The 15,409-nt window shown below is 32.8% G+C and overlaps 1 protein-coding gene across 1 annotated transcript in view; it reads right to left on the minus strand.

The window, feature by feature from the left end:
* Positions 1-15,409, minus strand: part of LOC143054216 (MAM and LDL-receptor class A domain-containing protein 1-like) — a 114,010-nt gene that overhangs the window by 11,039 nt on the left and 87,562 nt on the right. Inside the window, exons 29-37 of the mRNA XM_076227144.1 lie at positions 13,973-14,159; positions 11,253-11,425; positions 8,100-8,213; positions 7,373-7,483; positions 6,194-6,308; positions 5,277-5,384; positions 4,614-4,651; positions 4,038-4,212; positions 1,548-1,828 (exon numbers count right to left, since the gene is read on the minus strand). Coding sequence (XP_076083259.1) covers positions 1,548-1,828; positions 4,038-4,212; positions 4,614-4,651; positions 5,277-5,384; positions 6,194-6,308; positions 7,373-7,483; positions 8,100-8,213; positions 11,253-11,425; positions 13,973-14,159 — 1,302 coding nt within the window. The remainder of the gene's footprint in view (positions 1-1,547; positions 1,829-4,037; positions 4,213-4,613; positions 4,652-5,276; positions 5,385-6,193; positions 6,309-7,372; positions 7,484-8,099; positions 8,214-11,252; positions 11,426-13,972; positions 14,160-15,409) is intronic.

A 15,409-nucleotide genomic window follows, 5' to 3' on the forward strand; every position in this document is an offset into this window, starting at 1 on the left:
GACCAAAAACTTTAACCTGAAACTCCAACTTTCATTTTCTATGTTCAGTGGACCATGAAATTGGGGTCAAAAGTCTAATTTGGCTTAAAATTAGAAAAATCATCTCATAAGCAACAAGTGTACTAAGTTTCAAGTTGATTGGACTTCAGCTTCATCAAAAACTACCTTGACCAAAAACTTCAACCTTGACGGACGAACAGAACCACAGACGAACGGAGGGACGGCGGACGGACGGACGAACGGAGCCACAGACCAGAAAACATAATGACCCTCTACTATCGTAGGTGGGGCATAAAAATCAGTGATGATCGTTATGCCGAAAAGAATCTTGCATGGTCAACAATAATACATTGCTCAAAATTAATAATTATTTAACAGTAAACAGAAATAACAAAACATTGTCCAATTTAAGACAAAAGTGTATGATTTGTCCTACACTTCAGAATTGTGAACTGACCTTGACATTCACTAAGGCAGCAACCATTTGATTTTCTGGGGGGGGAGCTATGGTTTTTTTTTCTGTACAAACTTTTTTTTTCGCCTGTGGCGAAAAAACAATCTATTTTTTTCGCGACAAGTCGAAAACAATTTTTTTCTTTCAATTTTAGCATTACATATAGTGGCAGCTGAGGGTATAACAAACAATTTTTTTTTCTTCAGAATTCAAAACAAATTTTTTTTTTCTCCAAAAACTGGAAACAAACTTTTTTTCAAAAAAAAAACCATAGCACCCCCCCCCCCCCCCCCCCCCCCCCCCAGAAAATCAAATGGTTGCTGCCTAATTATTGACCTTGTTGCATAGTTGATTTTGTGTGTTATACATGTACACATTCAAAAACAAGCAAAACAAAATTAATGTACAATTTAACTAACAAGCAATAAGCAGCTGTGTCAAGAGCACATGATACTTCCTTATTGTAAAACTGCTGTAAGAATATATTAAGATATTTAGAAGGCATTTAATTATCAAGAGTAAACAAAAAGGTGCTGTAGAAAAATATGCATGATGATACTCTTAGGTGTATAAATATTAAGTCAAATGACTGTTAATAGTCCCATAACTCTGGAATGGCAAACCAGAAAATTTTCAAATCAAAATCGAGGCTACATTCACAAATCTCAACAGCTGCTTTAAGATTTTAACAATTCAATCCATGCATACTAGAGATGGAGCATGACATTTAAAAATGACCTTTTATGTATCTGAAATGACATATCAGATTTTTTTTTTAAATTGATTGTTGTGTTAAGGTCACCAGTTCCAACAATTAAGTAAAGTTTCCAGTAAATCAAACCAAGCAAACTCAAGTTATGGTACAACATAAGGAAAAGTTACTTAAATCTGACTATTAAAGGCCCATAACCCTGGAAGTACAAACCAGATTGAAAAGGATCTTCCCTTTATCAATCCCAACAATAATATAATGGTTTGAGGAAATTAATCATAGTAAGTGTTTATTATGTGAAAAATTTGTCAAAAACCAAAGCAAGGATAATTATGTTCAATTAAGTGTTATCTTTTAGTTATGTAGCAAATATGAATATACCATGGTTAACATCTTCTTTGTAGCCCCATCCTGTAATATAACAGTTATCAAAGCTTTCATGGATCTCTGTGGCAATACATGCCGGTCTGACATAACTGTTGTAATTAGCTGCCTGGGACAGTCGGACTATGGCTATGTCTGACAGATAGCTGTTACTAGATCCTCGATAGTTAGGATGACTTATGACTTGAGCAACAGATATTCTTTGTCCTCTGTCATCAGATCCCAACATTTTTGACTCTATCACTTCACCTACATGAATTTGAAATCTGGTCCATCTTCTGAAAATCAAAAATCAAATTCATCATGAATCTGGTACCTGGTACATCTTCTTAAAAATTAAAAACTAAATTCGCCATGAATCTGGGGAAGGATCCATCTTCTGAAGAAAAAAAAATCTTCATGAATTCTGAAACTAAAAATCAAAGGAGTAGGTCTGGGAAGGGCTGATTTTGGCCTCAAATTTCAGGTTCAACTAACGAAAGATTTTTGGACACTTTTTAAACACTTAAATGTCTATTTCAATTGATTCAATTAGTTTAAGTGAAAGATTTTAACTGATTTAGTCATTAAAAACGCTCTGATTCAAGCTTAAATATGAAAAATCTATCAAATATGCCAAAAAACGTCACTTTTCAGATGTTTTTTTTTTGTCAAAAATGAAAGTGGCCGCATCTGTGTTAATCGTCAACCTTTATACATGTTATGTATCATTATCAAATACAACTTATGAACAAGAATGCGGCCACTTTCATTTAAGACGGAAACAGTCTTAAATTTAATTAAATGCTAAAATTGTGCAGATTTCAGTAATTTGGCATGACTTAATGATGCTAGTACTCCATATATGTGCATTGTATTGTCAAAAACAACCCCTATTTATGTAGCAGAAGCATTCTACTTTCCAGTAAATAACTAAAAGATTACATTTTCACAATTTTGTAAAACTGCTATATTTTGGGGCCAAAAAGGGGTCTTACTGAACCTACTCCTTTGTTATGAAAGTGGTGCCTGGTTACGGTCCATCTTCTGAAAAGTGAAAAGCAAATTCACTATGAATCTGATGTCTGGTCCCTTTTCTGAACAAAAAGAAAATTCTGAATATGGTGTAAAGTCGTCCATTTTTTGAAATTACTAAAAACAAATTCTTCATGAATCTGGTGTCTGGTCTATCATCTGAAAAATAAAAAGCAAATTCTTGTTGAATCTTATGTTTGGTTCATCTTCCTCAAATTGAAAAGCAAATTTAATCGCATCTTTAATTGGGGCAGAATATATATTTAAATATGGGATATACAAATAATTCAGGCATCATAGAAAATTGAGGAAAATTAAATATGTCCAAACAAATGCCAATGTTCAAGCAATCAAAGCGTAGTAGCCCTGGAAAAAGCACTTTCAGAATACAATCAAAGCGTATTAGCGCTGGAATAAAGCATTTTCAGATTACAGAAAATGTCAAAATCTAGATAGATTCTTTTCAACTATTTCCATACGTAATACTGCACATCGATTTGTAAACCAGTCCGGTAATGCTATATTTTAATGCCACAAATTACAACATGGAAATAAACACGACTTGTTGCAGATCCGCAAACACAGCTAGCCAGATTTACCAAATATGATATTCTGATTAAATTAACAAAAGTATTTTGATATTTATTAAGCAAGAGAGCCCATATTTACTCTTTTAAAGCAGCTTAATTCAATTCGTAAAAAAAATTGACTGTGTTATGTTGGTACGTTTTGGTTACAAGACGGATTGATGTTAGCCGAAAATGAAGTCTGTTACGTAACCTTAAGCAGATCAAAATTTTGAAGTAAAAAGATTAACTATTAAACTCCCATTTAAATATAGCGTTTGTGGTAAGATTAATCAAACTAAATTAATTTTTAATACAAAAGTCAAGCAAACACACGATTTTGAAAGAAATGTAGAACGAAAATGTGTGCACTCTATTTCATGTAAACAAAATGGCATTTACACAATGACCATAGAAGCAAATGCTTTTAAAAATGGCTTGAATGGAACAAAACCTCATAAACCACAATTTCTTATGATATGACTATTTACCAAACATGTAATCAAGCATTTCATAAAAAGAGAGAATAAAACAAAGTGGATGGAGGGAGTGATTAAATTTTCCTTGTACACAAAAAAAAGTGCTTTGAAATTCAAACTATTGGTAAAAAAGAAGTGTCTGCACGGTGAATGTAAAAATTGATACAACTCTACACTATCAAGCTGCGGATCCAATATAAAATCATGCCCTTCCATAGAAGCCAAGAAAACTTTGTCTAAAGTTTTTTATGCAAGGTCTTTTGGACAAACAGACATATATAATGATGGATTGAGTTGGACAGGTACTAGACATGCCATTGCCATTAGCGATGCAGGCCTAGGTGAAGATAGGTAAATTTGTGAGAGTTAGATCTCTTTTACCTTTATAATATACTAATTCAAACTAAACTACATATACATGAACTCACACCACACAATGGGCTGCAGTTATAGCATAGTATGGATCAATCAATGTAGCACCACAGCCAGAACTTCCATCCATAAAGAACAATGCTTGCCAAGGCCATTCACCTGGTACTGCATCATTTCCATAGAGTACATAAGATCCTGCAGGGGTCGAGGAAACAGATGGTACTCCACATTCTGTAAAGGAAAGCTTTGTAATAGAAAAACGACAACAATCCCTTACTAAAAGTCATTTCAAATCTATAGAGCAATACAATACATCTGTCTATTCTTTATCATCATAGAAAGTGCATTATTGGCCTTATCTTTATAATTACCGTATAGGTCATAGGTTCCAAGATAAAGCACTTTTGAGCTCCTTCTTTTCATTCACTAACTTAAAGCTGCATACTGTGACTCAACGCAGGTACAAATAGGGTATACATATTTAAAACTATATCAGATGAGGGGCAGTATAGTATATTCTCTCAGTGCTTTGTTAAGTTTTGTGATGGCTTTAAGGGTAATATAGACAATACCATAAATTGGCTATTATCAACTATACCTATTTTAAATAAAAACAATATAAATGCACTAACCAATGTCTCCACACTGCACAGTCAAAGCATTGCACGATCTACAAGAATATATCATCATAAAAATTACCATATGCAGTCTATATTTATAACATTGAAAGCCTTTTCATAGACAATTTAATTCACAAAGACCTGAAGACAAGTGTATGGAACACCAAAACACCAAAAAAAAAAAACCAAATAGCATTTTCTGAAAATTTATTTACGTCCTTAACATGAGACCTTGCATAAACATATGTTGAAATGGGTTCTTGACCAAAACATTCTTATTTATGTCATTTTACTGTAGAATCTGTGTAGTCTCAATGGATTAGTAATCAGATGGTATTAAAATTCTTTGAAATTTGAAAATGAAATTAACAAGATATTGGTTGAAAATTGGTGACAAAATATTGAAAAAAAGGCCAGTAAGGCGTCCTGTTTCTAGGCACATTAGTTTTGTCCATAGGCCTTGGTGAAAATGTTATAAACATTATTTCAAATTGAAGCCACCTTTACTTTTTTTTATCAGTATATATGGACAGGCAACCAGTCATACAGATGGACAGAGGGATGGGCAGTTCTGACATCAATAAATAATATGCTCACCAAAAGTCTTTTTTATGCCCCTGTGAAAAAAAGTTAATGACATCAACTAGAGCAGAACCAATTGCGATAGTAACTTACGTTTGGTTGTGTAACAAGTAGTTTGTGATGACACTATGTGGACTTGAACCAGGTTGAGCCAGGATCCCATCTGTTATGGATACTCCTGCAGAGTAACTGCTGTATGGCCTGAAAACGATAATGTATTTTTTAATAACATTAACAATAATGTATTTCTTTATAACATTAACAATAATGTATTTCTTAATGACATTGTATCAAGGTATGTTAATGTTCTAAATACTTTGAAAGTAATCAATCAAAACTGCAACAGATGACCATTTCTTCGGTCCATTTCTTTAGTTTGGATGTTTACAAAGACAAAAAGAAGAGAATAATGTGTATAAGCTCAAGCTTAAGCTTTGCAATATTCCAAGTTATAAAAGAGCATAACTCTAGAACAGTAAGTGACTGGGTGCCCATTTGTCTGTGAGTTTTGCTTCTTAACATTGTGTACGAGTTTCAATAAATTTGGATGAGTACAACTTAAACAAAATGGGACAGACAGAAGGAAGGACTGAATTGGGTAACACTTAGCGCAATTAAAAAGGTTTTACTTCAATTAGATTTAAGGTGCTCAATAAGTCAAGATATATATCGTCTATATATGTCAAACTTGTATCTTGTAAAATATGAACGTAATTTATTTTTTGTGTAAATCGTCAAAATAGCCACAATTAAGCCACTTAAAAAAAAGGGTTCCTTAAAAGGTAATATCAATATAAAATTCTTTCATTTCACTTGAAGGATGATCTCTGTGCATTATAGTATTCAAACATGTCAAGATTAAAAGAAAATTCTAGCAGGAATGATGAACATCTACTGACTCCACTGATATAGTCAGTTCCTTATTTCTCAAGTGATTATGTTTAGTGAATATGAACCCTATAAATCTCTATTTCTACATATACTAGCAATTCAAATGTTCACAAACATACCCCCATCCAGTAATACTACAGAGATATTCAGCTAATATCTGGTCATCTGTATAGCACATCAATGTCCAAGCACCTTCTCTATAGACAGAAATCTGACCATTGTCATCCTTCTTCACTGTAAAATAAGAACACATTGATTAAAACAATAAAGAATCTGTGGGTAGAAATGAAACCCTTGCTTTAAGTATATACTGAGTATTCTGAAAACACTTCACTCAGTAATGTATTTTACATGAAGCCTGATAACAAATTACAGGAAGCACTTATGTGTTGTTCCATAGAAAAATGCAACACAAATTTCATGTTGGAATAATATATATATGTTTAAAACATATTTGATGAATCTGATTCTATGTCACATGGTATTTATTTTGTTAAGCAATATTGTTCTTAATTTACCCTTACTGTGTATTTCTATGTGTAAGTCAAGGTAGGAAACAGACATGTTCTGTTTATGTTATCCTTTATTTCAAGCTAAATTGTGGAGATCTGATTTACAAACTTTTGATAATTCAGTGAAAGACATTTGTTGTGCCGTAACACCACTGTCCCATGTTAGGGGAGGGTTGGGCCCGCAGACATGTTTAACCCGGTATATTCTTTATGTTCTAGTCCCAAGTCAGGAGCCTGTAATTCAGTGGTTGTCGTTTCTTACTGTATATAATATTTGTTTTTTGTTTTGAACCTGAATCAGGCCGTTAGTTTTCTTGTTTAAACTGTTTTACATTTGTCATACAAGGGCTTTTTATAGCTGAAAATGCTGTATGGGTTTTGCTCATTGTTGAAGGTCATATGGTGACCTATAGTTGTTAACTTCTAGGTCATTTGGTCTCTGGTGGAGAGTTGTCTCCTTGGCAATCACCACATCTTTTTATTTTTATATCGTTAAGGATAGTGCTAGCTTATTTTCATTATATCTTTTATTAGGCCTTTTATAAAATATACCTCATACCAAACAAAAACTACTCAACAAGAAGAGGAGCACAGTTAGTTCCTATAGCTATGCCAACTGTCTTGTTGTCCCAAAAATTGCAATTGGAAGTGGATCATAAAATACTGAGCATACTTAATATGTAAGTTGCCCAAAATTATGTTTTACAAAGTAATTTGACTCCTCTAATAACAAGTATCTACTTTGACTATTCTTTTTTTTCAAGATAAAAAATATCATATACAAACCACATCTGAATTCATCCGATCCATCAAAACACTGCGGAGTTCCATCACAGCGATTTATCAGTGGTACACATTCATGGTTACTGCACTGAAACTGACCACTGCCACATGAAGCTAAAATGAAGTTCTTTATATATAGTTTATCAGTTAGATTTGCTATATTTCATTTCTATATGACTTTAGCTCAAAATCAATAAACTGAAGAATATCACACAAAGGAAGATTGACAATTAAAATGACTTTGTACATAAAATTACATCTAACGTAGACCAATCTAGAGTTGTTTTTTTATGAATGAGTTACACCAGTTGACCTGAGGTCAAACGGCATCAATGACATTGAACAATTGGTTCTTATTGTGATATAATAACAAAAACATTGTGCCATCAAAAACACATGGGAAAATGCACAATTTGAAGGTAGTCTTTTATCATCAAATTGTCAGCTTATTGTAGTATGCGAGATTACCTTTCAATATCAACCAAGAGATTTAAAAGATAACTGTTTCATTATATTAAAGTTGCAGCTGATGCTTTACTGAGCCTAAACGCTCATTGCATTAAGACTAAGCTAATAAGGGCTTCAAATAATGAACTTCAATGGAGAGTTGTCTCATCAGCACTCATACCACATCTTCTTATATCTATTCAAACTATAGTTAATTATATAAATTCTAAGCATTATAATTACATGTAAGAGAAAATTAAGACTTCCTACTGTTGATACGTACCACAGTTTTGTTCATCAGCTAAGTTAGGACAGTCAACATTACCATCACACAACAGGTCATTTGGTATGCATGTCACATCTGTGTCACCACAACTGTACTCATTCTCAAAACATTCTATCATGACAACATAAACTAAATTAATAATTCCATACATCACACAAGAGTTTGTTTGGTATGCATGTCACATCTGTGTCACCACAACTGTATTCATTCTCAAAACATTCTATCATGACAACATAAACTAAATTAATAATTCCATACATCACACAAGAGTTTGTTTGGTATGCATGTCACATCTGTGTCACCACAACTGTACACATTCTCAAAACATTCTATCATGACAACATAAACTAAATTAATAATTCCATACATCACACAAGAGTTTGTTTGGTATGCATGTCACATCTGTGTCACCACAACTGCACACATTCTCAAAACATTCTATCATGACAACATAAACTAAATTAATATTTCATACATCACACATAAGGTCGTTTGGTATGCATGTCACATCTGTGTCACCACAACTGTACTCATTCTCAAAACATTCTATCATGACAACATAAACTAAATTAATATTTCATACATCACACATAAGGTCGTTTGGTATGCATGTCACATCTGTGTCACCACAACTGTATTCATTCTCAAAACATTCTATCATGACAACATAAACTAAATTAATATTTCATACATCACACATAAGGTCGTTTGGTATGCATGTCACATCTGTGTCACCACAACTGTATTCATTCTCAAAACATTCTATCATGACAACATAAACTTAATTAATAATTCCATACATCACACAAGAGGACATTTGGTATGCATGTCACATCTGTGTCACCACAACTGTACTCATTCTCAAGACATTCTATTATGATAGTATATACTATATTAATAATTCCATACAATATATTTTGTTTAATCAACTCCTATTCTATGAATTTGATAAACTGACCTTTCAATTCTCAAGGCTACATAAAATTGACAATGGAAACTGGGAATGTGTCAAAAGGACAACAACCCGACGAAAGAGCAGATAACAGCCGAAGACCACCAACACAGCGATGAAAATCCTACACATGGAGGAGGGCTTCAGCTGGCTATTTTTCTAGGCTAGTATACCAATTTAAGTACCAGTCTTTGTAAGAATCAGGCAATTTAGAAGAATTTTTACTGAAATAAACCCACCAACCTAACCATCCTATTTTGAAGTTTCCTGCTATATTTGTGCACCATTATACATTTTGAACTTAAATCAATGTGAACTTGAGTGCACTTTTGTTTGCCATGTTTTCAACTCTGCCTGATTCTTAGGCAGATTGGCACTTAAAAGGCAACATAGAAGCGTAATTTTACTGGTACAGGTCTTTTGAAAATAGCCATTAGAAAAGGGAATGTGTATTAAAAATAAATGTATCCAAAAATGAACATAAAATAATAATTGATGATCTAGTCTTGAATTGTAATTTTATTAACGGTATTCATCTTCCATATTTAATATTTTTTCCTGTCTGGTAACCAATTCTATATCTCATTCTGGCCAATAGAACCTTAGCCACTCATAAGGAAAACAATAGGAACTGATATTGTTAAACACTAAGGATAGTTATTTGATATTAATATTATTTTAGTAGGTTTCTCTATGAATTGGATTTTGAAAAAAACAGCATATTCACCGCACTAAACGTTACATGCTTTTACATGTAAAATTATGGTGAAATGTTTGATACACAACTGGTTTCCGTAAATATTTGTCATTAAATACATGTTTTTCTCTCTCGGGATATGGCATACACACACAAGTCATTTTGCTGTAAACATATGTTGCATTCATCTTGTTATTTGATATTTTTTCTACTTTGATGACTAAATTTTGAGGACTTTTCTATATTATTATATAAATATATATATACAGTAGTTTTCTATTCGTTTTTGATGTGTTTTGGCATTTGATTTTGCCATGTGATTAGGGACTTTCCGATTGAATTTTCCTGGGAGTTCAGTATTTTTGAGATTTTACTTTTTATCATTGTCAATTAGCCACATTTTTTTACGTGTCCCAGGGCAACAAAGACACAAACAATTACTTGTCCGGTCAGTCAAATGTACAAGTCGATCGAGTCAGGCATAGCATTTCCACACCTATGAATATTTGCTAAGTTATAATTTCAATATGACGTGAATATCGAATGAAACAATGTATTGTGAAGCAAAAATTAGTGTCTACGTTATCTTATTAAAAGACAGAGAGCTCGATGTTACAAAATATATAACGAAAATCTAAAAACCTAAAAAAATTGAAGAACCTTAGTTAGCGCGCTCACAAACCCCACATTCCCCACATTGTCATTGGAGGAATAAAATGTGTGTAAGAAAAAATAATTGTATAAGAAAAAAAAAATTGAATCATATAGTATGTCCTTATTATCTAAAAAGGTTTCATGAAATTATGTTGTGTGGTATCATATGGAGTTGCTATGACAAACTGTTGCAGTAGTACATTGAAGCAAATAAGTTCAAAGGGGCGCAACTCATAGAAAAAATTTAATTCATAATTTCCTGTTGATATGCACATCTACATAGTATGTCCTTATTATCTAAAAAGGTTTCATGAAATTATGTTGTGTGGTATCAGAGGAGTTGGGATGACAACTGTTGCAGTAGTTCATTGAAGCAAATAAGTTCAAAGGGATGCACTCCTAGAAAAAATTTGAATTGTAATTTCCTGTCGATATGCACATCTACATAGTATGTCCTTATTTTCTTAAAAGGTTTCATGACATTATGTTGTGTGGTATCAGAAGAGTTGCAATGACAAACTGTTGCAGTAGTACATTGAAGCAAATAAGTTCAAAGGGATGGACTCCTAGAAAAAATTTGAATTGTAATTTCCTGTCAATATGCACATCTACATAGTATGTCATTTTCTATAAAGGTTTCATGAAATTCTGTTGTGTGGTTTGAGAGGAGATGTGATGACAAGAAACAGGACTGTCGGACTGATGGATGAACAGACGGACGGACGGACGGACGGACTGGTCAAAAACATTATACCCTCCGCAACTTTGTTGCATGGGGTATAATAATTATCCTAAGCTTAAAATGGAGATCTGTAAGGGGAGAAGGTCATAACACATTCATATCTACCTGTGTTTGAACAATCAATGGCAACTTTTTCACTAAAGCTGTTACAATAAACTGTTGCTGATGCACAACTGGACAGATTTCTCTCACTTCCATCACAATAGAATTGATAACTAAACTTTGGTCTCTCTGATCGTCCTTTACCATACTCTGACTTGGTATACATTCTGGAATTACTGCAATAAAAGACAATAGGTAAAATAACTGTCCTTTTTCAGTCTTTACGCTGAACTGCTAAATCTACAGGCCCGCAGCTCAATTTTTCAAAATTTTTAGTTAGATTCTGTTGGCCTTATGTCTGATTTTTACAGGCCCGAGAGCAATTTCACCAATTTTACCAATTTATCTTATTTATGTTAGACAGAATCAATATATGGAGATGCATCACTTGGGACAAGATCCCTAATGCGCCTTGAAATGAGGAACTCAAAAGTCATGTGTAAACAAAAATTCTCTGTGTAGTGATATTTGACACTTTTCTATGATAAACAAGTGACTGAGCTTAACTATTTGAGTTAATTTAGAAAGTAGGGGAACACAGAATAAATGTGTCAAATCTATGGAGCTATGAAATGTGTTCAAAGTATTAAATTTTCAAAGAACTTTTTGTGTTAAAAATGGGATTATTTACCATGAGGAGCCGCATCACAAAAGGATACTCGGGGTTTATTAATTTACGGAAAAAGTAATCTCACTTCGTACCCCCAAAATTTAACCACATATGTCAAAATGTCTTAGCTTCGAAACGAGCCATCACACATATCCAAGTTAACGATATGGACTGAGCAACAGAAGAAAATGTTACCATTACGGCCTATGGAAAAACTAATGCGCATCTGTACCCACTTGTTAGCTGTTAGCTGAGCAAGAGAGCACTTCTGCTTCTACAATAAAACATATATATATAAATGAGAAGATGTGGTATGAGTGCCAATGAGACAACTCTCCATCCAATTCAAAATGTGTAAAAGTAAACAATTATATGTCAAAGTATGGCCTTTAACACGGAGCCTTGTCTCATACCAAACAGCAAGCTATAAAGGGCCCCAAAATGACTATATGTCCATAAAATATACAAAAAATATTTATTTAAGCCTTTAAAAACATGCATAATTTCAAGAATTTAGAAGAATCAATAACAAAGTTAACATACAAAGGAATACATAAAGAAAAGGTGATAAATTTGTATTTTTTACTGGGTTGTGAAATGTTTTATCATATGGAATACATTTTTGGTTGTTCAATTAAGCAAGCAGAGAAAGAATTGAGGGGAAAACAAATTAAATCAATTATAATTCAGCTTAGGACATTGTATATAGCTGTGCCCACATCTGTGGATCCCTGCTGTCTATAAGTCAATATACTATTGCCATAATAATATAGTCATCTTTAAGCTTTGTTAGAAATAAACCAGTACAGGTGAATTATTTCTGATCACATTGAATACAGTCAGGATGTACTTGGTTCAATTCTCTACTGTGTCACACCAAACTAACATTTTTTTATTTCTCTCTGCTTAGCTCAGAGCATATAAGAGTAATTGCAAAGTCTGGTGACCGTAAAACTTATGTGGTGTTGATTTCATTTAATCAACATGTGATCCATAACCAACAAAATTAAACCTTGTTAACTACTGGCAAGTGAAAAATTTGGCTCTGTGTGTCATGTTTTTATGTTGTTGGCCTGAATAATGGTTGAAAGAATATTTGATTGTCATCTGGGCATTTAACATCCATCAATCAATCATTGGGTCATTAGCCTCATGACCCTCTAGCATTCTTTACAGTTGGTCAACTATACAATGCATAACTTTTAAGGAGTTATCTGTGAGGTTAATTTGTTTCTTTTTTTAAATGTTCAGTTTGTCATGCCAGGTCCTTTTATAGCTTACTATACTGTGAGTATGAGTTTTGCTCATTACTGAAGGCCATACAGTGCCCTATAAGTGTTTACATTCTCGTCATTTGGTCTCTGGTGGATAATAATTAATAATTAAAAACCGATCTCTCATCGATCCAGTTTCTGATATGTCCCGTATATCAGAAAACGTGAGCGATGAGAGATCGGTTTTTAATTAGATTGTTTCAGATAGATCCTGATATAACTTTTCCTCATGATATTCAAATAATAGAGCCAGAACTATATTAAAGTATCCATGAAAACCTCTTCAACCTATCCTTGTTTCCAATGTATACAACGAAGCGTGGAACAACTCAAACTTATTTCTTTTACATCTTTTACATTTTCATTGGAAAAACATATTTCACTTTTTACTATTTTTTGTTTAAAACCTATAAATCATTATGTTTTATGCTTATTATTGATATTTTAGTCCATACTCAAACACATTCATTCATCATCGTTTGGTTTCAACAGGTATAAAATGTACATTGTGATGTATATTTCTCCGCCAGATATGAGGCCTTTTTAAAGGGGGAGTTTACCCAAAATTTAAATCAAATAAATAATAATAAACACAATAAACAAGAATTGAAAATGTTTTTTTTCTAGATTGCAGTATAAAGACAATAATAGTGTATTGACTTGACATATCAACGACACAAGGATTCGGCCTAAAGCAGGCAAAAAGCTCTGTAGAGCCTCGCATTTCCCTGTTTCTAAGCCTCATCCTTATATAGTTGATATGTCAAGTCAATACACTATTATTATCTATTTATTGGAAATCATACCACATTCCTTATTTTTCAAATTACTGTACATACTTATACCCAAGCTGTCTACATGCTACTTTGGTGTCATATTGATCCCAGTAACTGGCACAGACCGGGGAGAAAAAACCAATTTGTTTAGGCTGTATTTCTAACCGCCCTGTAGCATTGGTCTGTCCACCAACTAATCGAACTGATGGACTGAATATACTGCTCTTATTTACTGGTACTGAAAAATTATCTGAAAAAGAAGATTGTAATCCCTTTTATAATTGTATATGGGCATGCAGTCTCAAACCAAACCTATTATTAGAAAAGGAAATTTAACCTTAAATAGCCATTTTGAGACAACCAATCTTAGGCTCAACACAAGTCACAAGACAAGTTTTTTCAGATAGTTTACTTGCAGTAAATGGAGTTGCATTAAAAAAATATTGTTTGCAGTCAATTAAGATCAAATTTTTTTTTTAAGGATGTTCGCTACTCTAAGAAAAAATAACAAGCTTTTTAAAAGACTATAATAAATTGATAGTATATAAATAAAGTAACTAAAAAAGTTTAAAAAAATGAATGGTCTGTGTTCTCGTTTTCAGGATATAAGCCATTGAAAATTTGGCGGGAAATAATTCTCTCTATTCATATATTTAACATTGGCACCTTATTCGTTTCAAAAACTATGAAAAAATAACAAGAATGTTATAAAACTTTGAAATATGGCTTTTTAAACTTTATGTAATAAAATTATGAAAAGAAAAGTAGGGGTTAGTGGGCAATTTTTTTTAATGACAGTACATGGATAAAACCAGTGAATTCCGAAAATCTGGCAAAAAAATTTAAAAAAATGGAGGAGAAAACATCCTTAATTTCGAATTTCATTTGTCAACTTTTTCAAATGTACCTAATATACACGCTTGAATGCTATTTTAACTCCTTTGAATATTTAGTTCATATATAGTAAGGTCTTGTTCAATTTATAATATAGCACATATATAAAAGCTAATAATTATAAATAGTTCCAATATTTATTTGTGCAGTGATATATTCTTTCCAGATGAAATAACATCTAACGGAAAAAATATTACATATGATATTTTAAGATACTTTCTGGAGGAAATTACTTCACTGTGAGATATTTTCCATTGACATGATTTTTTTACCAGAAAGGTTTTACAGACGGAAGGTACAAGATTGTTGTTATGAGCCAAAGTAGTCAAATGATCACAGAGGAAGAATCAAGCGTTACACTGTCTTATTTCATTGGCAAGTGTCATAGCAACTAAAAAAGGTTAGTGTCTTTTAAGGTTCATCTCTAATCATTTCTAATCCCCCCTCCTTCTGCTCTGCCTTATGCATGAATATAGTTCCACATATTTAGATTTGACAAACAGTGATGTTGGCATGCAACTTGAAATTGTTACACTGTCTGTAAGACACAAATGATGCCCCCACCTGACCATCTATAATACTAAAATTACGAGGTCCAATTTGTCA

This window comes from Mytilus galloprovincialis, chromosome 12 (assembly GCF_965363235.1).
Source record: "Mytilus galloprovincialis chromosome 12, xbMytGall1.hap1.1, whole genome shotgun sequence".
Classification (NCBI taxonomy): Eukaryota; Metazoa; Mollusca; class Bivalvia; order Mytilida; family Mytilidae; genus Mytilus; species Mytilus galloprovincialis.